The 26,885-nt window shown below is 45.2% G+C and overlaps 6 protein-coding genes across 12 annotated transcripts; 3 read left to right on the top strand and 3 right to left on the bottom strand.

Moving 5' to 3' along the window:
* Positions 1 to 1,566: 1,566 nt before the first annotated feature.
* LOC120689620 (pentatricopeptide repeat-containing protein At2g02980, chloroplastic-like) lies at positions 1,567 to 9,411 on the top strand. 5 transcript variants are annotated; one of them, XM_039971971.1, is made up of 7 exons: positions 1,567 to 3,491; positions 4,048 to 4,193; positions 4,345 to 4,442; positions 4,647 to 4,760; positions 5,617 to 6,928; positions 8,680 to 8,798; positions 8,995 to 9,411. In XM_039971971.1, the coding sequence occupies exon 1, from the start codon at positions 1,623 to 1,625 to the stop codon at positions 3,426 to 3,428; it is 1,806 nt and encodes a 601-aa protein (XP_039827905.1). In that variant the 5' UTR covers positions 1,567 to 1,622; the 3' UTR covers positions 3,429 to 3,491; positions 4,048 to 4,193; positions 4,345 to 4,442; positions 4,647 to 4,760; positions 5,617 to 6,928; positions 8,680 to 8,798; positions 8,995 to 9,411. The 5 variants fall into 5 exon arrangements, with proteins under 5 accessions (XP_039827905.1, XP_039827904.1, XP_039827902.1 ...); XM_039971970.1 differs by lacking the exon at positions 4,048 to 4,193; XM_039971968.1 differs by lacking the exon at positions 4,048 to 4,193 and having other exon boundaries at positions 4,644 to 4,760; positions 8,680 to 8,830.
* LOC120689621 (leucine-rich repeat extensin-like protein 6) lies at positions 5,400 to 7,173 on the bottom strand. Its single transcript, XM_039971974.1, has 2 exons — positions 6,379 to 7,173; positions 5,400 to 6,272 (listed from the first exon to the last, which is right to left on the bottom strand). The coding sequence occupies exons 1-2, from the start codon at positions 6,897 to 6,899 to the stop codon at positions 5,618 to 5,620; spliced, it is 1,176 nt and encodes a 391-aa protein (XP_039827908.1). The 5' UTR covers positions 6,900 to 7,173; the 3' UTR covers positions 5,400 to 5,617.
* Positions 9,412 to 11,722: 2,311 nt separating the features above from the next.
* On the top strand, positions 11,723 to 14,974 carry LOC120688595 (pentatricopeptide repeat-containing protein At1g63130, mitochondrial-like). Of its 2 annotated transcripts, none has more exons than XM_039970958.1 (2): positions 11,723 to 12,008; positions 12,294 to 14,974. In XM_039970958.1, the coding sequence occupies exon 2, from the start codon at positions 12,355 to 12,357 to the stop codon at positions 14,503 to 14,505; it is 2,151 nt and encodes a 716-aa protein (XP_039826892.1). In that variant the 5' UTR covers positions 11,723 to 12,008; positions 12,294 to 12,354; the 3' UTR covers positions 14,506 to 14,974. The 2 variants fall into 2 exon arrangements, with proteins under 2 accessions (XP_039826892.1, XP_039826893.1); XM_039970959.1 differs by having other exon boundaries at positions 11,741 to 12,078.
* A 1,318-nt stretch (positions 14,975 to 16,292) lies between these two features.
* On the top strand, positions 16,293 to 19,372 carry LOC120688249 (PITH domain-containing protein At3g04780-like). Of its 2 annotated transcripts, XR_005681011.1 has the most exons (8): positions 16,293 to 16,653; positions 16,906 to 17,029; positions 17,748 to 17,796; positions 17,880 to 17,940; positions 18,072 to 18,118; positions 18,209 to 18,286; positions 18,958 to 19,209; positions 19,261 to 19,372. XR_005681011.1 is itself a non-coding variant. In XM_039970486.1 (7 exons), exons 1-7 carry the CDS (start codon positions 16,474 to 16,476, stop codon positions 19,004 to 19,006), a joined length of 588 nt encoding a protein of 195 aa, XP_039826420.1. In that variant the 5' UTR covers positions 16,293 to 16,473; the 3' UTR covers positions 19,007 to 19,283. The 2 variants fall into 2 exon arrangements, 1 of the variants encoding a protein (XP_039826420.1); XM_039970486.1 differs by having other exon boundaries at positions 18,958 to 19,283.
* Positions 19,373 to 19,382: 10 nt separating this feature from the next.
* LOC120688250 (protein LIFEGUARD 2-like) lies at positions 19,383 to 21,337 on the bottom strand. Its single transcript, XM_039970488.1, has 2 exons — positions 20,181 to 21,337; positions 19,383 to 20,085 (listed from the first exon to the last, which is right to left on the bottom strand). The coding sequence occupies exons 1-2, from the start codon at positions 20,455 to 20,457 to the stop codon at positions 19,607 to 19,609; spliced, it is 756 nt and encodes a 251-aa protein (XP_039826422.1). The 5' UTR covers positions 20,458 to 21,337; the 3' UTR covers positions 19,383 to 19,606.
* A 113-nt stretch (positions 21,338 to 21,450) lies between these two features.
* On the bottom strand, positions 21,451 to 25,398 carry LOC120688248 (protein LIFEGUARD 2-like). The gene is made up of 4 exons (XM_039970485.1): positions 24,960 to 25,398; positions 24,665 to 24,778; positions 22,672 to 22,829; positions 21,451 to 21,873 (listed from the first exon to the last, which is right to left on the bottom strand). The coding sequence occupies exons 1-4, from the start codon at positions 25,207 to 25,209 to the stop codon at positions 21,667 to 21,669; spliced, it is 729 nt and encodes a 242-aa protein (XP_039826419.1). The 5' UTR covers positions 25,210 to 25,398; the 3' UTR covers positions 21,451 to 21,666.
* Between the last annotated feature and the right edge of the window lie 1,487 nt (positions 25,399 to 26,885).

The following is a 26,885-nucleotide window of genomic DNA, read 5'->3' as shown; positions in this document are numbered from 1 at the left end:
TTCAAAAATATTTGAAATAAAAAAGGAAAAAATATGGTAAGAAAGTAGAGATGACATACATCATTCTAATATAGAACATGTTCAAATATTTGACTGTTTGGGCACTCAAAAAAATAAAAAAAACTTTCGGACCGGTAATCCCGAGCGGTATCCTCTAATCCCGAGCGGTATTCGGCGTTTTCCGAGCGGAAATCGACGCGTTTGGACCGGAAACCACTGCATTGTGAGTATTTCTTGATTTTACATTGATTTTTAGATGTTTGTTGTGTAGCTATATTCAAAAACATGTGTTCATATTAGCTATATGGATCCATTTATTCATGGTAGTTGGATGTTAATTTGTTCATTTTAGCTATATGTATATATGTGTTCATATTTCAAATATGTACATATATTTTCATTTGTTCATTTGTTCATTTGGACCGGAAACCACTACTATGTATTATATATATTGACAATGATGGTTTGTGAGGACTATGGTTGTGATGATTTGCATGGACTATTGTTGTGATGATCTATATGGACTATGGATGTGAATTTCTATTTTTATGGATATGAACTTCTATTCTATGTATGTGTAAATGTTATATAATTGTTTGATATATACCATCAGTAATGATATTTACAAAATTACGGTGAAATGCTGCCAAAATTTTTAATTTTCCAAAGTCATACGGTGTTTACCGGTTAAAAACGACGGTTACCGGTCGGTAAACATCGATTACCGGTCGGTAAACAACGGTTACCGGTTTTTTGAATTTGAATTATCATTTCGAGCGGTTTCTAGTGGTTTTCGGCGATTTACCGCCGGTTTACCGATACCGCTAGTTGACGAAAATCGCTTTACCGTCGGTAAGGTGAACCCTGCTGGCGAGACGCCGGCTTGAAGCGGGCGAACAGCGATCCTATTCGCTGCGGGCGCTGCAGAGTTCCTTTCGGTTGGTTGCATGTGCTGCTGCGCAGCTCCCGACGCAGCTCCGAGCCACGCTGGAGCAGCTCTAGCTTTATTTCGCCGGCTAGCGGGCGGAATCACTGCCCTTGCTCTGCGGGCGGCGGCGATGGGCTGCTCGACGCCTCGCGACGTCCGCCACGCCGACTCGGTTTCCAGGTCACGTGCATGTGTGCCGCGCCGACGGAGGATGCGGACATGTGTGTGTGCACGCAGCACGCGGGGCGCGTATGTATCTAGTCCGTAGGCGACTACGCGTAGTTTGTACGCACGGGTGACGGGTACAGTATAGTTGCTGATACTAGAAGCTTCTACGCCGTCAGTGTACGAGCGTATTCGACAATCCAAGTGGTACTCCACCTCTTGTGCAAGTTTGCGTTGGTTATTTCAGAAAAGAAAAAGTTTGCGTTCGAGCATATTAAAATCAGTATACGCAACACTTTATTACTTTTTTTTTAAAAAAGAGAAGTTATACACAACACATGCGTACTCGAAACGATAATGCAGCCTGGTCCGGCCCGATTCAGTCAGATCTGGGCCCGGCCTGTTCCGGCCCAGGGGCCCATCCCCAGTTCCAACTACCAACCAAAGCCGTCGCTAATCTCTGATCTCTCCTCCGGATTACGATCCCCCATTTCACTTGGCTATCGTCCTCCGCGGCGAGGGGACGGCCATGTCGTCTGCGCCCCTGACATCCACGCCTCCCCCTCTCCTTCCCGCCAAATCCAAACCCAAGAGCCCGCCGCCGCAGCACCCGCTCCTCTCCCACCTCCCGCACTGCACCAGCCTCCGGTCTCTCGCCCAGCTCCACGCCGCCGCCGTCAAGGCCGGCCTCGCCGCGCACCCGGCGTTCGTCACCAGGCTCCTCACGCTCTGCACCGCCCCGGGCGCGCACCCCGCCCACCTCGCCTACGCCCGCCAGGTGTTCGACCGGGTGCCCCACCCGGCCGACGCCGTCTGGTACAACACCCTGCTCCGCGGCTACGCGCGCTCCCCGTCCCCCGCGGCGGTGCGGGTGTTCGTGCGCATGCTGGAGGAGGGCGTCGCGCCGGACACCTACACGTTCGTGTCGCTGCTCAAGGCGTGCGCCGCGGCGCGCGCGGGGGAGGAAGGGCGACAGGCGCACGCCGTGGCGGTCAAGGTCGGCGCCGCGGGCCACGAGTACGTCCGCCCCACGCTCATCAACATGTACGCCGAGTGCGGGGACGGGCGCGCCGCGCGCGCCATGTTTGACAGGATGGATGGGGACTGCGTCGTCTCGTACAACGCGATGATCGCCGCGGCCGTGAGGAGCAGCCGGCCCGGGGAGGCCCTGGTGCTGTTCCGCGAGATGCAGGCCAAGGGTCTCGAGCCCACGTCCGTGTCAGTGATTAGTGTGCTCTCGGCGTGTGCGTTGCTTGGGGCTCTGGAACTGGGGAGGTGGATCCATGAATATGTTCAGAAGATAGGGCTTGATTCCCTCGTCAAAGTCAGCACTGCGTTGATAGACATGTATGCAAAGTGTGGGAGCTTGGAGGATGCCATTGCCGTGTTCCATGGGATGGAGTCAAGAGATAAACAAGCTTGGTCAGTGATGATCGTGGCCTACGCTAACCATGGCTATGGCAGGGAAGCCATTTCTCTGTTTGAAGAGATGAAGAAGCAAGGGATAAAGCCTGATGATATTACATTCCTTGGTGTGCTCTATGCCTGTAGCCACTCTGGTCTGGTGAGTGAAGGGCTTCAGTATTTCGACGATATGAAAGATCATGGTATCATTCCAGGGATCAAGCACTATGGTTGCGTGACAGATTTGCTAGCTCGATCAGGGCAGCTGGAGAGAGCTTACAAGTTCATCGATGAACTGCCAATAAAGCCCACCCCAATCTTATGGAGGACGTTGCTTTCTGCTTGTGGAGGCCATGGAGATGTCGAACTTGGCAAACATGTCTTTGAGAGGATTCTTGAGCTGGATGACTCTCATGGTGGTGATTATGTAATATTCTCGAATTTGTGTGCAAACACTGGAAAATGGGAAGAGATGAATAGGGTAAGGAAACTGATGAATGAAAAAGGTGTGGTAAAGGTGCCAGGCTGCAGCTCAATCGAGATAGATAACACAGTTCACGAGTTCTTTGCAGGAGATGGAAGGCACCCCAAATCACAAGAAGCAAGGAGAATGGTTGATGAAGTGATTGACCAACTAAAACTGGTTGGTTATGTCCCTGATACCTCACATGTGTTCCATGTTGAAATGGATGAGGAGGAGAAGGCAACAAGCCTGAGATACCATAGTGAGAAGCTGGCAATTGCTTTTGGGCTTCTAAATACAGCTCCAGGAGCTACACTGCGAGTTGTGAAGAATCTCCGCGTATGCCCAGATTGTCATTCGATGGCAAAACTTATCTCAATGGTCTTCAATAGACGAATTATACTCAGAGACCTGAACCGCTTCCACCACTTTGAAGATGGAGTCTGCTCTTGTGGTGACTACTGGTAGATTTTAGGAACAGAATTCTTGTACCACAACATCCTCTTCTGTACAACAGTGTTTTCCACTAAGGTATGATAAATCTGTGCATCCATGGAAAGCTACTAATGACCAAAGATTCTTTTTACTAACAGTGCTGAAACAATAATTATTGACCCAAATCTGTTAGTGAATATCAAGCGCTCAATCATACCCTAAGCCCATTAACATACTGATTTGCTGGGTTGATTGTGTATCATGATCAGCATTACGGATTTGATTTTTCCTTCTCTGTTGGTATAATATTACTGTGCGGTTGCGGTTTACATTCTCTTAAGATACTGGAAAAAATGTTCCCATGTTACTTGAGTACTGAATATTGCCTTTGTTTGAATTACATTGATACCGATGAATCTCCCTTAAATGAATGAAATCAGCACGTCATCAAAGACTCTGCTTTATTGCCCTGTTACTATGTTAGGGACCGATACTTTATGTCTGAACTCTGAAGTCCTTTTTCCCCGGGAGCCTAAAAATAGTCATAAGAACTCACATGTCATGTTGACTCAGTAGTCAGTATAGTGTACCATTTTGGTTCCATCATTACTGCGTTATTTCACAAATAGAATAATGAACCTCACCTTTTCAGCTAAAATCACACAACTAGGCCTGAACTAATGGAGCTACTGCTAAGGCACATCATGAGTCCGAAAAGAAGAGTAGCTCAAACAGAAGCATCCACCGTGCACACATATTGTAGTTTGCTGAGATATGCTGAAATTGCAAGTAATCCATGTAAATTGGTTAACAGGCCTTTCCTTTGCATCTTGTTTGCAGTATAACAATGTACCAGACTTGATTATCTGTTAAAGGCCCTTAATTCTATGTCAGATTACTTAAACAGGCAATAAGATGGTGCAATCAGCTTGTTTGTTATTTGTTTTAGGTCAAGTGCCTATATATTACACTTGGTCTTCGTCCAGTGTACAAATCTGTCCAACTTTTCAGCAGTTATTATCAGTCTGACTGACCGGTGACAAACAGGTCAGCCATCCCATGCAGCCTGGCCACCATAATACTGTTTAGACCGGATTCTTCAATCGTACTTTTGTGTATCATATACCACCAGAATCATGTTTATATACCATAACCATCTCTGTCATCCATCTCTAGAAAATCGTCGGCATGCTTTATTCCATTGGATATACATCATTGGCTTTTCGGTTATCTAATCTTTTACAGTAGTAGGTTTATCTGTGCGACAATGACATGCTGCACAAGTTATATGGATAAGGAGGTAAAAACACATGTTGAGTACATGAAGAAACCCCAGCCTGCCTGGAGCCAGCCAAGATGAGAGAGGTAGGGGAAGCTTCTTGCCCCGTGAGTTGATCAACCATAGAGTAAAAGATAATGCTCTTTGCAGCTGGAACCCATGAGCAGCACTTTTTTTTAAAAAAAAATTCCTCTTTGACCAATCCTTATCAAACGCATTATTCCATTACAGTTCTTCATTTGGTGTACCTGAAATATATTCCTTTTAATTTACTATCCTCTTTTTTTCTTGTTCCTCTGTTTCCTTAGTTTCCATCTCTTGACTAGGTCATATAATTTTCAAACATTACTTGTTGACAATGGCAGGTAGCTAAATTGCCAAACTGACATGGAGTGATGTACCAACTCTTATACCCCCCCCCCCCAAAGTTTGCATGATTAACTAAATATTTGTATCATCTTTTCAACCTGTAAAATGCAAAACAGTTCTTTTTCATCCTTATCTCCTTTTTCTTTGTTTTTCCCCCCACTTTAGCAGTGGTCCTATTTCTATGGTTCTATCTAACATGGTCCCCATCTAAACTATAGTTGTGATTCAACAATTTACTGATGAAGTCTGTTAAGATAAGAAGTAGCTATTTGCAGGAGTGGTACTGCTAAGAGCACATTATTTTCAAATGATTTAGCTATGACTTTAAGTACTAGAACATTAAAAAACAGTACAAGAAGCAATAAAGGAATACATTGATAAGTCTCTTTCCCCAAACTTTCAGTTGAGTTGTGCAGGGCAAATGATTTTTTTCCCCAAGAACAGATTTAAGAATCCATTATTACTCGTTTGATGAAAAATGAGGATTACAGTATATACCATGTGTATGCATTTACCCTTTAGTTCCCACTCCACAAAGCCAGCAATAAATTACATGTTACAGTATTACCACAGATCAGTATACCGGCGGCGGATGGGCATACACTGGAGGGGGTGGCGGTGGCGGAGATGGTGGCGCGATGCACCCCTGGGCGTCGCAGTGCACCTTCGGCCGGTGCAGGAACGAGATGCACTCCTCGCCGGGCCGCTGGTCGGGGCGCCCAGCGATGCAGTTCTGGCTGTCGTCGATGTGCGGCACCTCGAGGCACCGGTGCGGCTCGCCGCAGAAGAAGTTGTGGGAGTAGGTGAAGTTCTTGAGGTGCGGCAGCTCGCAGATGCTCTCCGGTATCTCGCCGGCGAGCTGGTTGTGCGCGACGTCGAGCTGCTCCAGCGCGCGCATGTTGCCGATGGTGTCCGGCAGCGTGCCGGCGATGCTGTTGAAGCTGAGGTCGAGCACGGTGAGCTTGTCCAGCTTGCCGATCTCAGGCGGGATGCAGGAGGAGATGCCGCTGTTGAGGAGGATGAGCTCGTTGAGCGTCCCGGCCATGTCGCCGATGCTGCTCGGCAGGCAGCCACCCAACCGCGGGAGGTTCGCCAGCACGATGACTGACGCCGTCGAGTTGGTGAAGCTCTCCGGCAGTGTGAACTCGAAGTGGTTGTTATTGATAAAAAGCGCGTCGATCTTCTTCTCGAAGATCGCCGCCGGCACCTCGCCGCAGAAGTTGTTAAACCTTCACACACAGAGACATGCGCAACATACATAAGGTGCACTCATGAAAAGCTTCGCAGGCTCAGGTGTATTTGCATACACATCTACTGATCTACAAGGGTGCTTACCTGATGTCGACGTACTGGACGTTGGGGAGGCAGAGGAGCTGCGACGGGAAGGGGCCGGAGAGCTGGTTGTTGCTGACGTCGATCTCGTGGAGGAGGTGGAGGGAGCGGAGGGACTCGGGGAGGGAGCCGGAGAAGCGGTTGGAGTTGAGGTGGAAGACGGCGAGGTCGGACAGGAGCCCCAGCTCTTCGGGGAGCGTGCCGGCGAGGTCGCCGTGGTTGAGGTCCACGCCGGCCACCGTGCGCTGGCACGAGTCGTCGGGCGCCGGTGCGCAGTACACGCCGAAGTAGTTGCACACGTCGGGCCCGCACCAGTTCTTGGTCAGCTTCTTGGGGTCGTCCGTGATGGCGCGCTTCAGCGCCTGCAGCGCGACGTACGCCTTCTCCAGCCGGGAGTTGTTCGTGGCCGCCGCAGGCGGGGACGGCGGAGGCATGCTCGGTGCCGGCTGGGCCGAGGCCAGCAGCGGCCAGGCGACCGCGACCACCAAGAACGCCGCCGCCACCGTCGAGCTCATCCTCGTCATGGCCGGGCCGCGCTTTCCTGCATGCAACGGTAAGGACAATGGAATGTTGGTTTCTTGCTTTCTTCCACAACTGATTCGTGTTTATGTGTGCTGTTGCCGTGTGTTCAATTTTGTATATATAGGCGCTTCGTTTGGGGCTTTTCTGGCTTGTTTTTTTAGGCTTTGTGCGTGCATCATTTGCTCATGGCTTCTATCTTTGTTTAATGTGCTGTTGTGCTTGGATCATTGGCACGGTTGACCACTTCGTTTGCCACGATTTTGTTCATGTTGAGGGGCATGATAAAAGGGGTGGAGTGACTCCCTTTATTCCTACCTAATTGACTCGGCTACTCGTAAATTCGTGACCCTTTCGCTTTCTTGCTGTCGTGTCGAAGTTTTTGGCCCTTTTCGTGGCGGTGGACGTGGTCAAAAAAAAAAACTCAGGACCAGTGTTTGTTGTTAGTGACAGACATTGTTGTCTCGTGCTACTCACTCTTGGTTCAGGATTTGTACCAACATGTAGCATAGAACCATTTCCCATTTATCGTTGATGACTGGACAACCGAGTTCCTCTAATTCTTGTCTTGAACAGTGGAGTTTGTTTATGTGAGTGGAAATCTCATCCTTTAATAGCATGATCTTGAGATCTCACCCACTCATATGCTGCTATTACTGTTAGTGCCTTTTTCACTCACCTTGATTGGTTACGTTTTTGTTTCTCTGATTTTCAAATCATGTAGACTAAAGTAATGGTATGTAGTGCTCAGTCAAATGATGATGTGAGAAAGCCAAGTATCGGTACCTTTAAAATCGTATCAGTACTAGTACTTTTCATTACACTAAAGTGAAAGACAGGAATGCCTTTGAGTCTAGTTATTCCCCGTGTTTGTTGGCGGCTTGTGCTATTCCTTTAAATTTGTTTATAATCTTCTTTAGGCTCTATGCTTATGCTTGCACGACCTAATCAACAGAAACAACCAAAATTATGTCGCCTGCACGAATTTTTGACGATCTGGCTGCTTCAAGGATGCTTCCTGTTTGGAATAATAGTAGAGGGGTAGCTTTTTTCTGTATTCACTATTCAGTGTCTTAGTCTCAGTGGTCATCGATTTCAGCTAGTGTGATAGTCTACTTTTGTGAGGATTTAGCCGATCAACCATACCACTTTGCTAGTAGCCTATTTTTTTCTTAAAAAATAAGCCTAATTCCTACACCTTTTTGCTCTACTCTACAAAGATTCTTTTCAACTGTATAAGTGACATTCGCATTTATTTTTGAGGTATGAACAAAGTAGTGCCTAAAATTGAGGAGTAGATGAAACAGGACGTATAATCGGTGTACTTTTTTTAGCTGAATAGCTGGTGTACTTGAAGCCAAGAAATGGTGGACTAAGTAATCAGAATGATACCGCGTTGGATCGCGTCAGGCTTTGTACCTTGCAATGGGATAAACTAAAACCGGCAAGTTTATCAATTTGCAGTTGTTCTCACGCCTGATAAAAATCTAAGTATAATAGTATATGTAATTTTTAAGAAAAAAAGGACACGGACATGGAAAAAATATTGAGATATAAATACTACTTGTCTGTTGGTGCAGAAGTATGCTAATGATAGGACTGCGTCTTTGTTCCAGACCTCTTTTGAAATATATCTTGGTTTCAGATGGTGGTCAATTCATCGCATTATATTGCGATGTAAGGTGGTGGGTCAACCATCCTCCATAATCCCTATCTTAATCCATCCCCTTTCTCTTGACCAGTGGGATTTTCTCATCATAATCTCACATGATCTGCACTTCCCAGGCTGCAGGTCGAGACCTTCACATCACACCCCGGCACAGAACCGTTTGCATCAGATTCTGACGTGACCTGCTGCTTGCTGCTGTTGCTCATCGGAGCAGCACAATCTGGTGGCACGTCAGGTTCGTTGAATCGCCCATTGCTTTGGCCGTTGGTGAGATATTGCTCTCGTTTTCGCTCATGATGTACTGATGTGTGATCCTTTTCATGTTGCTCTGAATATGTAATTTATAGTTACTTTATTAATGTGGTTTAAGTGCATCTGTGCCCATTTAAGCCTCATCATCTGTTAAAACATCAGTTTCTCCGGTTGTGCAGGCACTATTTGGAAAGCAACAATGCCGCTGCAGCCTCAGATGAACAGTACCATATCCTATAAATTTCTCCTATAGGAAATTATTCCTCAAAAATCTCGTGCTTCATTCGCGACATGCCCCTTATATGTTTCAGGCAATTTGTTCGCATTTCTTGGTCAAATGTTTGCTAGTCCTTGCAGCTGATGGAGATGGCTGTTCTGATTTCCAGATAGTTATCATTCCTGCTATGCATGCATGCATGCTAAGAGTATTTTATTTTAATTGCTATACACGATCACTTCATCTAGTTGCTCCATTTTTTAATTGCGTGTGACGTCTTTAGCCGATCTCCCTGCGTCGGCTGCTTGTGTTGACCAAATAATATGGCATTATGCTTCTGAATTATGCAATGGATCTATGCCACTATCATTGGAGATGATTTCAACCCAAAAATTGGGTGATGTGCAACATGTCTATAAGTCTATTGATCTGGTTTTGCTTTGATAGCCATTTAATATGAGGTAGGCGATGGCATTTTTCGTGAACGAGAAGGAAGAGCATTCATCAGGTTGAAATTTTCAGTCTGATAAACTTAATGCCACTAGCTAGCTTGATAGAGTTAGACACATCCATTCAACTTCACACACAGTAGTATCCATGTTTTTATCCCCCTGCACGATTCATGATCAGAAATACCTTTTTTTCCTGCGAATTTGGCCCAAAATACCACACATGGTAAAAATATTTGTGCACCCGGTGGGAAGACCTACAATTTTCTTTGATGCAGCAGGAGGGGCTCAAGTCCCCTACTGATGGTTTGGTCAGTATCTGTTCATCATGAGATGTTTTTTTTCCGAGAATATTCATCATGAAATGTGTATAGTACTAGTACGATATGCAGAAAATCGCATGCATATAGACAGCGAGACGACGTCTGCTCTGCCCTTGCGTCAGGGCGAAGACTGACGCACGCAACTTGCACAGAGAGCGATGTGATCTTCTTCACGATAAGCAACTTGCGAGAAAATAGAAGCTTTTTTGTCTCGTCTATTTAGTCCTGGGCGTCGTTTGGAACGGCGAGGGCTAAGAGGCGACCATTTCGGCATTTCCATTCCATCATGTAGAGAGACGAGAGGTTTGGTTGACGTCTGCCTGCAGGCTACTGCCCAACCACTGCGTGCATGGCCACCAACTGCAGGAAGATTCGGTTACGGTTTGGTGATTTGGTCACGCACGAGCGTACCGTGTCAACTACGACGTACTGCACTCCCATTTTATTTCTTACTTACCCTTCCTCACTTCGATCCGATCCTTTGCTCTAAACTACTATAAAGGCTAGAACACTGATACTATTAACCCCGTGGTCGGCCGAAGATGGCCTGCGACTGTGAGTGAGAACAAGTAGTGCCATGGCCATTCCACAGCGTAACAGTGCGCGCACGGGGCCAGCGGCAAGCCGGCAACAGCTTTAACTGGAGAGGGAGCTCGCGCACGTAGAGTACTGAATTGACTGTGCTAGCATCTAAGGGTAGTCGTAACCCTCCACGTGAATTGTCGGCCCAGCTGTGGTCGTTCGTCGCTAAACCTGGTAATAGTTTGGATTCAAACCGGATTTTTAATTTTATAGTTCTGTTTTTATTTTGAATTAGGTTTGGTGGTAAATGAGCTAAGAAAGTTAATGACACGGTTTGGTTGGGGTTAGCAATCAAAATGGATTAGTTTGGATCGGTCTGACCTAATAGTAGATTAGCAATTAGGAGAGTGATAAATCGTAGCTCTCATCAACGAATTGGTTCTATTTAGGTTTTTAATGTAGACAGATTGTTTTTTTCGATACGAGGCTTTACCCCGTTTCCATTACCAGAACGGAAATTTCATCATTTTCGCATTACAGAAAGAGCATGAATGGGGAACAAAAAGCCAAAAGAAGGGACTACCTACCTACCCTAACTCAAGCTAGATAGTTAGCTGACAAGAAAGGCCACAAGATTCCTAGGGTTCAGAGAAAATAAATTGGTTTAGTTTGGTTTTCGACATGAGGAGATCGAGGCCCTTTTTAGTTCCCACCCGTAAACGCAAAAAAGCTGTAAACGCAAAATTTTGCGAAGAATTTTTGCTAATTTGAAGTACTAAATGAAGTCTATTTACAAAACTTTTTGCATAGATGGGCTGTAAATCGCGAGACAAATCTAATGAGCCTACTTAATCCATGATTTGCAACAATGATGCTACAGTAGGCATCCGCTAATTATTGATTACTCGTGGATTAATTAGCATCATTAGATTTGTCTCGCGATTTACAATCCATTTGTGCAAAAAGTTTTGTAAATAAACTTCATTTAGTACTTCAAATTGGTAAGATTCTCACGCAAAAAATTTTGCGTTTCCATGTAAACTGAACTAAACAGGGCCTGATTTTGTGAGGTTCAATTGCTGTGCACAATTATAATTGGTTTCGTGGAGTTTTGGTATAGATTTGGAACCATTAACACCTTGATTCGTCCCAGGAGGAAGATAGTTCTCACTTCAATCTACGCAGGCAGGGGCATAGTAGTTCGTCCGATCCATCAGCCACGAAATGAAGAAAAAAATTTATACATGAGTTATGAAGGAAAAGAAAGAAAGGCATTTTGAAAAGTGACCTCCATTTTATAATAATAGCATTCTAGCCAAACCCAAATTTGAAATAGCATTTGAACGGAACTACTTTTTAAGCGTGGTGAAATCGCAAACTTATGCTCCTCTGACGGGCAACACCAACATGCCCACACGGCCACAGCCCGCAAGCCCGCTCCTTCGGCACCTCGACCCATCTGCGGGCTGTGGCCATCTGCCCATCTCCTCCCTCCGATCCCCCAGCGGCCAGCGCCCACCGCTCTCCACGCGGTCGGCCCGTGCGCCGCCCTCCACGCTCCCCTGCCCAGCTGCAGCTCGAGTCCGGCACTCCGGCTGGTGCGGCAGCACCCTCCCTGCCCACGACTTTTCCGTCGTTCGTCGAGCGACGGTAGCTTCGCGGGGGACGAACACCCGACTGGGGTATGCCTGCCTACTCCCCTCCCTTCCCATCCTGCTGCGCGAAATCAAACACCCAAACCCCTAACACATGGTATTTGTTTTCGGATCTGACCATGATTTTACCTATTGAATTCGATCTTTTTGCAACAGTTATTGGGTGTACACCCATGTCCTATACTGGTTTCCGCCCCTGCCCTGCAGGAGCAGTGTTCCTGCTTCAGTTATTCTGGGCCGAGATTTCTCTGAATTCCAACCGTACCCGTTTCTTGATTACGTTTCTCTTTCTCGTTTTCGTTTTGATTACAGGCGAACCCACAAGCTGTACATTTCCAGCTTTGCATGATGCTGTGACCATGTGTCTGCTCCGATGGCTCTGAAGGCTGTGTCTCGCCTACGGTCTGCGAGATGGCGCCTGCTATCAGCAAAACTCATCTACCGTTCGTGCTCAGATATACCTGCTTCTCCTGATACTGGAAGTTCTTCTGAATTTGACACTGCAATCCGGTTGCTCAAGAACAATCTGCAGCCAGAGAGGCTAACTCGGGTTATTGATTCTACTTCTGATTCGAGCTTGGCTCTCAGGATCTTCAGATGGGCTTCGCATCAGAGATATAACCTTCGCACCGTTGACACCTATAGCTGTATGATCTCCAAGCTTACTGCTGTTGAATATCGTGATGATATGGACAGCCTCCTCGGTGACATGGTCAGATTGAAGGTCCCTGCATTGGAACAAGCTCTGAATGGGTTAGTTCAGTCCCTGAGCAGTAAGAACCAATTTGATGAAGCTTTGCTGGTAATCCAGCATGCTACCTCTGCCAAGCTCAAGCTATCACTCTCAGCTTGCAATGCCATGCTGCGTGGTCTGGTTAAGCAAGGGAGTGGCCTGCGGTTGTTCATGCTTGCTTACATGGAGATCGTGAAGTCTGGAGTGCTTCCTGATGTGGAAACACTGAATTGGTTAATTCAGGCCTTGTGTGAATCAGGCCGTGTAGACCTGACACTGATTCAGTTTGACAGGATGAACAAGAAAAGGTGTTCTCCTAACAGTCATACTTTTGAGATACTCATCATAGCGCTTTGTTCCCATAACAGAGCAGATGAAGCTGTGGACCTCTTCTATAAGATGCTGCAACTAAGATGCACCCCTGATGGTAGTTTTTATGCTCAGGTGATACCCCTATTTTGCAAGTTCAGTAAAGTCAAGGATGCGACTAAGTTGCATCAAATGATGAAAGAAGATGGCCTTCAGTTGGATGTGCATTTGTATGGTGTCCTCATTAGATGTTTATGTGAGAATCAATTATTGGATGACTCGATAATGATGCTTAATGAAATGGTTGCATCAGGTCATGCTCCAAGGGCAAGTGCATATGTGGACATTGTGGACTGCTACTGTACATCAGCCAAGTTCCACAAGGCTTTAATCTTTCTAGAGGAAAATGATGTCACAGAATCAGAACCATATAATGTGCTGCTGAGATGGTTGTGCACAGATGGCAGACTGCAGGATTCAGTAAGATATCTTGAGAAATTGCACAACAGAGGTTTGGTTGATTGTGAGTCATGGAACATTGTTATAACTCACTTCTGCAATCAAGGAAACATTAGAAGAGCATCTGAGCTCATTGGTAGAATGGTTGTTTCTGCATTTGCACCAGATGAGAGTACCTATTCTGCTATCATATCTTGTTACTGTCGATTAGGCTTGCACATAGATGCCTTTGCTATGTTCAGAAGGGTAAGTGTTAATGACTTGTCCTTGAATTCAGAATCTTTCTCACAACTTGTTGAGGTTTTGTGTCACACAGAGAGGATCCAAGAAGCTATTGAGGTTTTTAAATATCAGTATAAAAGAGGTTGCAGTCTGACAAACAAATCACTTGATATGCTAATTCAAGGGAGTTGTTTGTCTGGAAGGATTCGTGAAGCAGTCCAATTGCGCTCATTAGCTGTTTGCACTGGCACTTGTACATTTTTCACTTATGACATAATTATCCAAGCACTACTCCATTTGAATAAGGAGAAGGATGTGTTGGTTCTCTTTGCACAAATGGTGATGGAAGGTTGTCTATTGGATGGGTACGCATACACTAGTTTGTTGCGCTCTTTCCTCACCAAGGAAACAATATTTGAGGCTGCTATCTTGTTCAACAGAATGGTGAATCAGGCCTTTGTTCCTGATCAAGATACGTTTGAATTGTTAGTCAATGATATGGCCTTATTTTCTTTTCTTAACATGGTAGCACAAAGTTTACTGAAAGTGGTAAATACAAGTGGAACAATGAGCCCCAGAATATATAACATTATTATTTACGGCCTTATTAAAGATGGCTTCAAGAACGAGGCATGTAAGTTTCTAGATCAAATGCTGGAAAAGGGGTGGGTACCTGATTCAAGGACACATCAGATCTTGGTTGGCAATATTGGTGGAGAGGAAGCTAGAGAAGTTGGTCATCTCTACCAAACAGTGGATGATGACAATGTGAGCAACATACTGTTGGAGGGGCTAGATTGAGGGTCTGAGATAGGGTTTTAGATTTTAGTTGTTGTACAAAGACAAGGAGAGGAATGCCATTGATGATTCGAAGTTTTGAACTCTATATTCGGTACACTGTTTGAACTTGGAGGATACATCGTTGTCAGGTGAAGTTGTCAAGAACCAATATAAAATAATAGCATCAATAATACTTGTACAATAGTATAAAGACCTCCTGCAGAAAAGATAATGAGATGGCTGTAGAGTCTAAAGAGATTTCCAGCAGCAAATATGACCAGTGACTAATTGCTTATCTGCATAACATCCTGTACATTTCAGACATTAACATGTCATTTTTTTTGGGACAAGCACACTCTTTGCTATCTAGCCATTACTTAAATTGTACTTGGGTGCTTTGCCTGAACTTTGTACTATTATATTACTAGCCTTTCTGTTACTTTTAACATTTTATAGTTCGCAACTTTGTATATAACATTGGTCTTCTGTTTTTCCTTGCTTGCATGACTTGGTTCCTACGAGTATATGCAAGTGCTTCTCACTTTAAACTTTCAGTGTGGAAGCACAGCAACAGAAGATAGGGGTGTTACAGTAAGAGCTTATGATGGCAAATTGGTCCTGAATGAGCAATGCACCACGTCTTCCTATGGACTTACAATATGAGTGCAGAAAATAATATCTTCTTGGCAGGAACTTTATGGACTTACAATATGAGTGCAGAAAATAATATCTTCTTGGCAGGAACTTTATCAGTGATACCTAGCCGAAAGAAAGGAGGCGAAGAAGAAAAAAACAATATAAGATTCAGCTAGGAGGAACAAGAAATTGGAGAATGACATTACTTGTCCCATGGGTGGAGAATGACATTACTTGTCCCATGGGTGGAGAGTGACATTACTTGTCCCATGGGTATAAAGTATAAACCTCAAGTTCTAACTTCAGTCTCCAGGTATGCACCCTACAACATCCCATCTGTTAGATCCACTCCACAGTTGCATTTTCTGTTTGATTTTGTCTCACTGTCTGCATTCGTGTGCTCAAATTTTTAATAGCTGTAGCAAAGGTGTTATCTTTCTTTACCTATCCAGATGAGACGAGATGCCCAGTTTCTGTATAGATCGCAAAAGCACCCATGCTCTGACCGTCTCTGGATGTGAAGCCGCCAATGCCTCCTTTGTAAAAGCTCACTGCAAAGTCCTTCAAAGGATCTGAACCATCAAAATTCAGTGCTGAAATATGCTGCACCTACGAGTGTTTATTCATCGCTGACAGTGATAGGAAACGGTGGCGTCTCCTGTCTCCATGCGACCTTAGATCATGTGAAATCTCCTGCCCTTGTGCTATGTAATGTACGTTGTGTCTGCTGACAAGATGGATGCTAAGTCGTCACGAGACCTGGAATCTGTTTGCCCAATTCTGAACTGTAAACATCAGCGTATTTGCTTTCAAAAAACATCAGCGTATTTGCCAAATTACAGGCATTATTGACCTGATGAGTCCATTGATTTTTTTTTTGTCTTGGTATCAGCCTAATTGAATGTTTGATTGGAGCAATAAAAATCATGCGTGTAGATTTTGTCTCGAACTTTTATCATATATTGGATTTATTGTTATATTTAAAAAACTCATTAAAAGAAGGGTCAATTGAATCCATGCCACTACAACTTCTTGAAATTGGATTTCATGTTGAAATTCATGCCATTGAGTGGCATGATTTTAAACATGAAACCCAATTTCACGAAGTTGTGGTGGCATGAATCGAATTTTCCCTTAAAAAACTCCAGCTGAGCAGCCGACGAACTCGACTCGGCCCGACCCCATCAGCGTAGTCCCAGCAGCCGCAACCGCAAGTCGCTCCCCCTCTTCCCGCACGCGCGCGCACAAAGCACCTCTCGAACGCGCTCCCCCAATCGGCCCCTCCCTCCCTCTCCCTCCGCCCCGGGCGCCCTTCCAGAAGCTTCGGGAAGCTAAGCCGAGCCGAACCAACCCATGGCCGCCGCCAACACCGCCGCCGCCGGCGCGGCCGGCGCGACCCCCGCCCCCGCCGCCCCGGCCGCGCCCGTGCAGGTGCCGCGCGGGCAGGTGGATCTGGTCGACTTCATCGACTGGACCGGCGTCGAGTGCCTCAACCAGGACTCCTCCCACAGCATCGTCAACGCGCTCAAGCAGGTATGGCACCGGCCAAACCCTAGCTCGATTGGTTCCCTTCCGCGATTCCAGCGGATTTTCTAGATTCTGATCTCCCAACAATTTTTGGTGGGGCGGTTAGTTTTTTTTTCACTTCAGCTTTTTGGAAACATTTTCCTAGGGTTTCGTCGGTGGTGGCGTCGTGTCGGATCGCTCCTGGCTAGCGCGGCCGTGTGTGTTTCGTTACTGCTCCGCTGTTGAGTTCTGATGGCGATTGCGTTGTGGTGATTGCAGATTTTAAGGGAAGACGAGGGGCTGTACCTTGCCAGCGATTCGGACGAGCAGCTGCTGATCTACATCCCCTTCATGCAGGTGGTCAAACTGCATTCCGCGCTCTTCAAAGGCCCCGAGGAAGATGGTGAGATACAACTCTCTGCTAGGTTCTGTGCGTTGAGGCTAGATTTGTGCCAATTGACAGTTTAAGTGAAATGGGTATGTCCGTATGTGCAGTACTTTCCTAAGTAACTAAGTTAGATGCAATAGTGATAGCAATTGTAACAAGTGGGCTGTCAAAAGAGCGAAGCCCACTTGTAAGCCAATTCATGGTAGTTCTGCAAGCATCTTATGATTTCGTGAATCAATGTTTGCTCCTGATTTAGTTGTGGTCCTGGTGCTACTTGAAACTATGATTTTTCTTGTTCCTTCGGGTTCAGTGTTCAGACTTGCGACAGAGGATTTTGCTTGTTTAAATTTCTCATGCTTTGCATCTATTTCAGTTTGCATTAGTACTGTCAATTTGCATTAGTACTGCCATGCTTCCATGCATCTTCAGTCACCATTATATTGACGTCCTGTGCTTTTGAAACAAATGCACAGGTTGCAGTTGCACCTATTTGAAAAAAAAAAAGTTGTTCCCATTATGTATGCCAATTTAATGCTCAGTCTCCAATTTTTTTGTATGTGTGAATTTCCTTAAATCATAAGGTTGATTTCTTTCAATGATGCTTTTGATTGGGACAGTGCATGGGATGATATTCAGACTATTTCTTTGTTGATGGAACTGCATGTTGCTCTGTCATTGCAATTTTCTGGTTGTGCTTGTTTTTCAAACAATAATGTCTCTTTCATCATCACAGGCCCCAAAACGGTAAAACTCTTCTCCAACAAAGAGCATATGGGTTTCAGGTATGATTGGAGTAGTTTGAACTTTTCAAAATGCATTGTTTTTTCTATCTAGGCTGACTGTAAATTTTTGTAATAAATGGCAGCAATGTGAATGACTATCCGCCAAGTGACACTCTTGATCTCTCCACGGATCATTTGGTAGAGGTATATTCTCTTCCTGAACTTATCATTCTACTTGTAAATATGTTAATTGATGGACGTCTTGTTTTTCCTTTTACAACACAGCCATATAGTTTTGCTTCAAACTGATGAATCTTGGCCTTTCTTCTCTGCAGAATAAACCTGCAACGCTGAAATATGTCAAGTTCCAAAATGTTCGCAGGTATGTATATATCATTGATCCATATGCTTTTGCTCCCTGATTTCTGTATTGTGTCACTGCTTTTAATGGTCTGCTATTATATCATTTCAGCCTGACTATATTTATTGAGGATAATCAAAGTGGAAGTGATGTCACAAAAATTCACAAGATTGCACTTTACGGAACAACGTAAGTTTTTCTTTTCACTTGGTTACTAACAGAGTAAAAACACTTGGTACACACTATTTTGTTTCCATTTTGTTAGTAGTTAAGATATGAAAAGGATGATAATTGTCTAAAGTAAGAGATCCGGGCTGGAATATTACTAACTTATTTAGGGGAGGAGAAATTGCATTTCTGGGGAATAAGAATAGGATTTGGAAATTCTTTTGAGTTAAATTAGATTCGTGATGATTAGTGTGAGGCCATGTACATAGATATTCATACTGATTGGCTGCTCAGTGGTCGGTAGGATACCTGTGTGATGCTGCATGTGCAACTTTTGGGTATTGATCCAGCTATATGTACTTTGATGTTTCTCTCATTGTGGCCTTTAACTTTGCAAGGGATGTAGGGTTGAAAAATAGGCCTACTGTCATGCACATTTGTATGTGCATATTATGTTTGGGTACCTATTTCTGGAAAAAGTAGATATAACTTTTGCAGTTTTGCTAGATTTAGTAACCGACCATTTTATTCAAAATTGAATGGTGAAAATACATTTTACTGAATCAGATTGGAATGTGCTTGTGGGGGAGGGGGAGATAGGCATTGGGAACGAGTTCTTAACGTCCTCGTGGATGCATGTATGATGGAAGTTGTCATTTTCCTAATGCTAAAATTGTTTGGTTCTTATGCAGGGTGGACACAACAAATATGAAGGACCTGAAGAAGATAGAAGAGCACTAAGACTGTCGGAGTGTGGCATATTAGAAACGGATAGCTGTTGGATTCAGCAATTTCTAGTTGATCCTGGCCTATTTTTTACATGCGGAGTTCAAAGAGTGGGTCTGGTGGCGCTGAAGCTATGGCCTCTTGGGCATCTTTTAATCCTGCTACTATGTATGGCTTGGGTGTGACAGTCAGATGAAATGATATTTTCCCCTCCCAGAAATCTGAATTCATTTCACGAATGAACCAAAATTACTCCATATACATGCAATATTTGATCGTTGGTCTCGCTAAATTTGCAAGCATTTTCCGTTAGTCCCTAGAAAGTTTGGTTTGTGGTGAAACATTTCTGAAGCTGGTGAATGCACTGCATTGTTACCTCAATCTGTCACAAACGGCTTGGCCCCATGGTGATCTTTCCGCGGCTGTTGTGAAGTAACGAATTGGATTGGCAACAATATTTCCTTGGTAATGTCCAATCACCACCTCGGTGCTGTTCGACCCTATCTATGGAGTACAGATCATCTTGTAAATTTGCAACCCACCCTGGTAGCTTACAGTGGATAGGAATACGATTCTAGTGTGCTCAGATTGGCAGGCAGCCTTCTCAGCTGCGGCTCATCCGTCGATTGCTTCAAGCACGCTGAGGATGGCCTGGAAGAGGTTGATGATGTCAAGGTAGAGCTCGATGGCGGCGGCGACGTACTCGTCGTAGGAGTAGCGCTTGATGAGGTTGTCGGTGTCGTAGATGATGAAGCCGGAGAACACCAGCGCGGCGATGCATCCGTACACCATCGTCCCCGTCCTGCCCATCGGGAAGAGGATCCGCACGAGCGCGAACACCATCAAGATGAGGCAGGCGGCCACCAGGAATGGCCCCAGGAACTCGAAGTCGTAGCCTTTCTTCGCCGCCCAGAAGGTGTAGGCGGTCAGCCCGGCCACCACCACCAGCGTGATCGTCGCCGCCTCCAGTATGATGACCCCTTTCGCGAAGAGGCAGCCCACCCCGACGGCGCAGCTCATGCAGATGGTGAAGAGCGTCAGGAGCACGAGGTTGATCGGGTGCCGCTTACGCAGGCAGATCATCGGGATCATCACTGCCAAAAAAAAAGCGACATTACATACAAAAATGTTTACATGTCGATCGTGCGACGAGGATCAAGGCCGCCGGCGCGGCGCGGCGCGGGCGTACCGATGATAGGGGCGATGATGATGCAGACGAAGGCGATGAGCGCCGCCGGGGTGCGGGAGCGGAAGAAGCCGCTGATGGCGCCGACGAGGTTGACCGTCGCGGCGACGGCCACCGTCAGCAGCAGCTGCAGGGTGACGATCACGTACACCTTGCGGATGAAGGCCCACCGCATCTGCGGGCTCTCCATCATGTAGGGGTACATGGCGCCGCCGCCCGGGACGGCGCCCGGCGGGTAGCACGCCTCGGCGTCGTGGCTGCACTTGTCGTGCTTGCCCATGGTTGCCTGCCGGTGGTCTCCCGCGTGCCCGAGGAGGGAGGGAGAGGGGGAGAGACGGCCAGCCGGTGGTCGGTTCTGGCGGCTCGTCGATTATTGATGGGTGGGGCGCGCTGGGAGGGATGTTTAGGCGTACTGGAAGCTTTGGGTGGTGGAGAAACATGGCGGGAACTGCAGGATGACTTCTATTCTTGGTGCGGTCAAAATGTCGGTTTTCCAGCTGTACATTTGATGGATCATGTGATGCAAGAATTTTCTAGTATCTGCTTTTCTGATGCTAGAAACCAAACTTTTCTCCAGCTTTCCTCTGCTTTTGTTTTGCTCACGAATTTGAAGGCACAGGCTATGTTTAGGCCAACGAATCAAGCCTGACTAGTGCTCAAGAAAGTGGCCCAAATTCTGGAAACATATGCAGTCTGATTTGCTAGGATTTCGGGCCTGTACACTACCTGGCTACTGAATAATAAGCAAATCAATTATGTGGCACTTTTGAGGTGTCATGGACAGCAATTGCAATTGACGAATGACTTTAGGGGTGTAAATTGGTGATCCACCTCCAACTCTCTTTAGTTCAAATACTTATGCTAATTTTTCAAATTGAGATTTCATTTTAGAGAAGTTGCACACAATTTTGAACTAAAGAGGTTGGAGAGGTTAGAGGTGCACTTAAAAATCACCAATTTACACTTTAGGCTCTTTATGCTGATTCAGCGGTCAGCATACAAATACCACTTAAGCCGAGTAATAAATAGAGCAACGATTGCAGTAGAGCGTCTTCGGCATATCTAGTCCTGTTATTGACTACCAGTTTTCAAAAGAGAATTTGAATTTTCAGATGAAAATTTAGAAAAACCTCGTTGGATTGTAAATGACCAAATTATGTGCACGATTGTCCATTCGTACCAATTAGCAAACCAGACCATCTGCGTTCAGGAATGTGTTCACATGCTTCACCGAAAATAAAATAAACCCTGGGACTCATATTTTGAACGTGAATAGAAATAAAGCGACATTTCATCTTTTCAAAAGCTGGTAGCACCAACAGAATCCACTTTTCAAATTATCCTTATCAGCTGGGCGGTACATAACGTTTTAACTACAGTAGCACCAACAGAATCCACTTTTCAAATTGGTGTATCCATGCGCATTCATGGAATTCGTGATATGCACAAATGTACGGGAGAACAAGATTGAAGTGGAAGGTTGACGAGCTCAACTATCCGCTGCCCTCAGCACTTGCAGCAGAGACAGGAACAGGTTGATGACGTCGAGGTAGAGTGAAACTGCAGCCCATATGTACTCATCGTACGTGTAGCGCTTGATGATATTGTCTGTGTCATAGATGATGTAGCCACAGAAGATAAGTGACGCCAGTCCACCATATATCATCACAGAGATCTTGCCCAGTGGGAAAAAGATCTGCACAGGAAAAGCTCTATTAGTATCGTGCGTAAATCAGCATAAGCCAATGTTTTCCTAAATGTTAAACGGTAAACAGTCGGTCACCCTTTGTTTAGTGTTTACGCCGTTTAAATGGTATTTAAACGGAGTTAAATGGCCTAAACAGTTTGGCATAGTAACATTAAAATATGCATATTTATGTACGTAAATGTCAAATATGCTAGAAAGTCTACATATTTGCACATGTAAAAAGTAACTATTCTGCCAAATAATCTTTCTAGAAGAAATTTAAAACCCACAACATTTCATATACTTACGGTGCTACTTGGTTCGGTATTGATTGTGGTAGTTGTAATCCTCCTATTGACTAAATTATGAATTAAATGATCATCTAGCTCATTTAATCATGATTAACTCGACTCTATTTAGACAATTTAGACGGATTTTAACGGTTTAAACGGGTTTAAACCGTCCAACCGTTTAATTCACCGTTTAGGGCCCAAACGACACGGGTGACCTCTGTTTACCGTTTAAGGGCGTACCCAGTGCCGTAGGCTTCCCGCACTGTGCGGGGTCTGGGGAAGGTTTGTCTTTAAGCCCCAAGCCTTACCCACACAAATGTGCAGAGGCTGGGGCTCGAACCCGGGACCTTCCGGTTACAGACGGTAGGCTCTACCTCTGTTTACTGTTTAAACGCTGTTTAAATGGACTAAACGGCCGTTCGAACAGAGGCATAAGCAAATTAATAATTAGATGATTCATTCAAACTCCACAGAAAAATAGTGCTTCATGGTGATCAAGGTACAGCAATCCAACCTGGATTAGTGAAAACACCATGAGGACCATGAGAGCGGCGAACAGGAAGGGACCAAGGAAATTGAAATCATGGCCCCTCTTTGCAGCCCAGAAAGTGTAAGCAGTTAAGCTGATCACCACCACTGCTGTAAGAATTGCAGCCTCCAAAATGACTTTTCCTGTACATAACATACTGCGATCAATTCCACATAGAAAAAAAATGCAAGTTGATATGAACACCTAAGCATGCACACAATTAGGACATCATCAAAGCAAATTGCAATCACACATGGCAGCAATCCAGCCAGTAGATGAAGTAACTTCACACAAAAGGAATTGATCAATTGTAATAGCTCTGCAGTGTTATAGGGCCCTTCAAAGTTCAGGACCTTATACCTATAACCTATGTACATAATAGTTCCATGTGATTCATCTAGGCTAGTTTCAAGACATATTTTGTTTGTACCGTCAAAAAGTTCAAAAGTTCATAACAATGGCCTGATAGAGTTTCACTGTTATGCCGATAATTAAAAAAATATAAAGGTAAAAACAAAAACAGGGTATGTATCTATATCTAATAGAAAAAATTAGCAGAATCCCAACTTCTACAGGACCATGCGAGTTCAAAAAATATATATATACTTGTAAAAGAGAGAAACACAATGAAGGTTTTCACTCATTGGTTTCCTTGTCAGAAAGGGAGAAAAGAATAAGGTTTCCACTACTGGACAACCTTTTAACAAGGAATCAACAAGAAGAAATAACAATGATCGAACCCATAGACAGGGCAGCATACCAAATGCCTTTGTGTTGGATGGGCACGTCAGAGAGATGCTTACACCTAAAGCTTACAACGGACTGGGGCAACTAACATCATGTTTGTTCACAATTTGTGTGGGCTGATCTAAAGCATATGCTAAGCTTGCTGCAAAGCAGCCACAATATACAAAGACATTGGAAACCTGTAATCAAAATATGGATCTACGAATGGGATGACTTCAGATAAATTCTAGTTTTGCAGGTTCTGTGGTATGTATATCACATTCTTTCAGCCAAATTCTTCATCCACAAAGGTTCAATTTATATGAGCTCCAGTATTCCAACTATATGATTGTGCTGGTGACCATAGAACAGATCTTGAATGTTAAGACTGGATTTCATCGTTAGCATTTATCAGCTTGCCGAAATTTTCTGAGTGGTCATACCAAACAGAAGAAATCCATAATTCCGTTAAAGCCTAAAGGATCATGGAAGAAGGGGAATCTTAATACAAACAGAAACTCCCATTTGCTAGAATCACCAATCGCCAGAATAACCGATTCGGGATGCTCAACTAGACCAACTGTATAAATTCGTTCACGCTGTCACACCCAGGGTTTACCTAACCGTCGGTAACCGGTCCGGTTTGACCGGTTACCGGTCAAACCGGACCGGACCGGTTCCGGTTTGGTCCGGTATGAAACCGGTCCAAATTTAAAATTTAAATTTAAATTCAAAAAAATGAAAAATTTCCAAAAATACTTCAAGGTGCGACGAATCTAATGGTGTCAAATTTTCTCAAAAATTCGTTCATTTAGTATAGTTTGCGGGGATTTAAAGTTAAACAAAAAAAACGTGCATACAAAAGTATACAAATATAATGTAAAAGTAGTACAAAAGAGGGTTAAAGGGTTCATTTAGACTAAAAATATATTATACAAACATTTATTTAGTATACTTTGCGGGTATTTGAATTTAAACCAAAAATGAAAAAAATTTGAATTTGACTGGTTATCAGTCAAACCGGCCGGTTACCAGTCAAACCGGCCGGTAAACCGGCCAAATCGGCCAGTATACCGGTCTAACCGGTTGAACTACGCCATTTGAATTCAAATTTGAATTCCACCGGTTCCGACCGGTAACCGGCCAAACCGGACCGGTACCGGAGGGCGGCGGTTACCGGTCTCCGGTCGGTTACGTGAACCCTGGTCACACCTAATGATGTTGCAGAGCAAGTAACAACTGAGCAAATTACCGCTGGTGAAAGCGCATGTCATGCCGACGGCGAAGCTGATGGCGACGGTAAAGAGGCCGAGCAGCAGCAGATTGACCGGATGCTTCTGGTGGTAGTAGTGCAGAGGGCACAGCACTGCGAGCAAACAAATCAGACCCAAACAAATCAAGACGACGCACCAATTTCAGTTCACGCAAAGAAAATCCCCAAAAAACGAGAGAGAGAGAGAGAGAGAGAGAGAGAGAGAGAGAGAGAGAGAGAGAGAGAGAGAGAGAGAGAGAGAGAGAGAGAGAGAGAGAGAGAGAGCTAGGCTTACCGATGAAGGGCAGGATGATGAGGAAGACGTAGAGCGCGATCCCGGAGTTGGAGGAGACGAAGAACTCGGAGATGGCGGGCACCTTGACGACGAAGCCGGAGACGACGGCCGTCATGGCTAGCTGGACGGCGAGGATGACGTAGATCTTGCGGACGAACGCCCACCGCAGATCGGGGCTCTCCGTCATCCCCGGGTAAAGCAGCTCCGACCCGCCGGCCTCGAGGTCCGGCGCCTTCCGATACCCCCACATCGCCTCTGGCCTCTCTCGCTCGCCCCGCTAGCTAGGGTTTCGCCGGACGACGGAAACGACTCCGCGGGTGGCAACTGGCAGCTCCGCTGGCAAAGGGAAGGGAGGAGGAGGACGAAGACGGGAAGCAAACACGGCTTGTTCGGTTGGAATAAGTGGATGGGAAGAAAGACAAGGCCAAAACGACCTTCTCGATGCGTGGTTGGTGCCTTCGCCTCGAAGGTAAGGCATGGTTTCGTGGGCCGAATGTGACGCGGGAGTAGCTGAGCCCATTTCCGGCCCATCATTCGACACGCGGGCCGTGACAAGAGAGTGGGCTCAAGGCGCCATCGCACTCTGCCCACACGAGCCTGACGCGTGTCACCGCGCCGTCGTCTTCGTTCCGAGCCCTCTCTCCCCCATCTCCGAAAATATTACAGGTCAGGCGCGTTACTAGGATTCATTTTATCGCATAAGCATTTTTTCGCAGCTCGGCCCGCTCGCTTCCTTTATTTTATTCGCCGGCCCAATTTCCGGCCCAGCTCCCGCTTTCATTTCCCCTGTCGTTCTAGTTCTTAGAGGATAGAGTTTCGTGGCGTCGGCGGGTCAGATCTTTTCTGCAATGCCTTCAAGGATTCGCCGGCAACTCCAACGGTCGGCGGCCGGTTCTTCTCCTGCAGCGCCTCCAGTGCTTCACCGGCGAGGAGGATTTGCTAGTGATTCTAATGGTCGGCGGCCGGTTCTTCTCTATAGCGCCTCTAGGGCTACACCGGCGAGAAGGATTTGCCGGTGATTCCAAGGCTTCTCCGACGTGGGGGCTTTCTCATGTTAGGGAAGGTTTTGCCCAATTTTTTCGGCATGGGTTAGGGTTTCATTTTTTAAGGATTTCTCTAGGAGAATTCCATCATCTCTGGATCTCGTTTCAGTCTGTATTGCTCGTTGATTTGTACTTGGTACGTACTGATCTTTGTATCTCCACCCACGGCATTACTGCTCGTTGATGAATATGATAAGTTTACTAGGAAGAAATTCAGTAGATTATTTCAGATGTGCGCCATTGCCGGTTTTATCTCTATAAAATGTATAAATATGATTTTTTAAACAAGTTGCATCCATGCATTCTAATATTTTGGTAGCCATCAAGACTGTAACTGCATTTTGTAGAACATATATCTTTCATAAGTGTGTTTACTAGTACTCATACTTGCTTTGTTATGTCCAGGACTTGTTAGAGAACCAAAGCACATTGATCTGAAAGAACTCCACAGAGCTGTTAAATTATGTAAGCAAGCATTGTTTTCTGTTGACCCATCAATTACTACGCTTGGAACCATGCCAGAGATATGTCTTAGTCGGCATTTCTCTACGGTGAGCCCACGTATGAGTTGATGTGTCACTTATATACATCATCCATACTTTAGGCCCATGTCTTCTGATCTCCATCTAGCTATGATACTTTCCTTGCGAACTACAATTCTAATTCTGATGCAAAAGTTGTGTTCAACAATGAGCATTTACATCCTTCCGCCTTGGTCATTCAGCATCATTCCTGATGGCAAGAATGTAGTATTAATAGTGCAACAGTAAGTTTTGCTTATATTTTTGTTCAGTATGGTACATTGTCCTTTTCTTGCATTTCCCCTTTTATTCCGTAACAGCTATATGATACCTGACTTCCTTTTATTCCGTAACAGCTATAT

This window comes from Panicum virgatum, chromosome 9N (genome assembly GCF_016808335.1).
Source record: "Panicum virgatum strain AP13 chromosome 9N, P.virgatum_v5, whole genome shotgun sequence".
Lineage (NCBI taxonomy): Eukaryota > Viridiplantae > Streptophyta > Magnoliopsida > Poales > Poaceae > Panicum > Panicum virgatum.
This window is presented reverse-complemented; position numbering and strand designations above follow the sequence as displayed.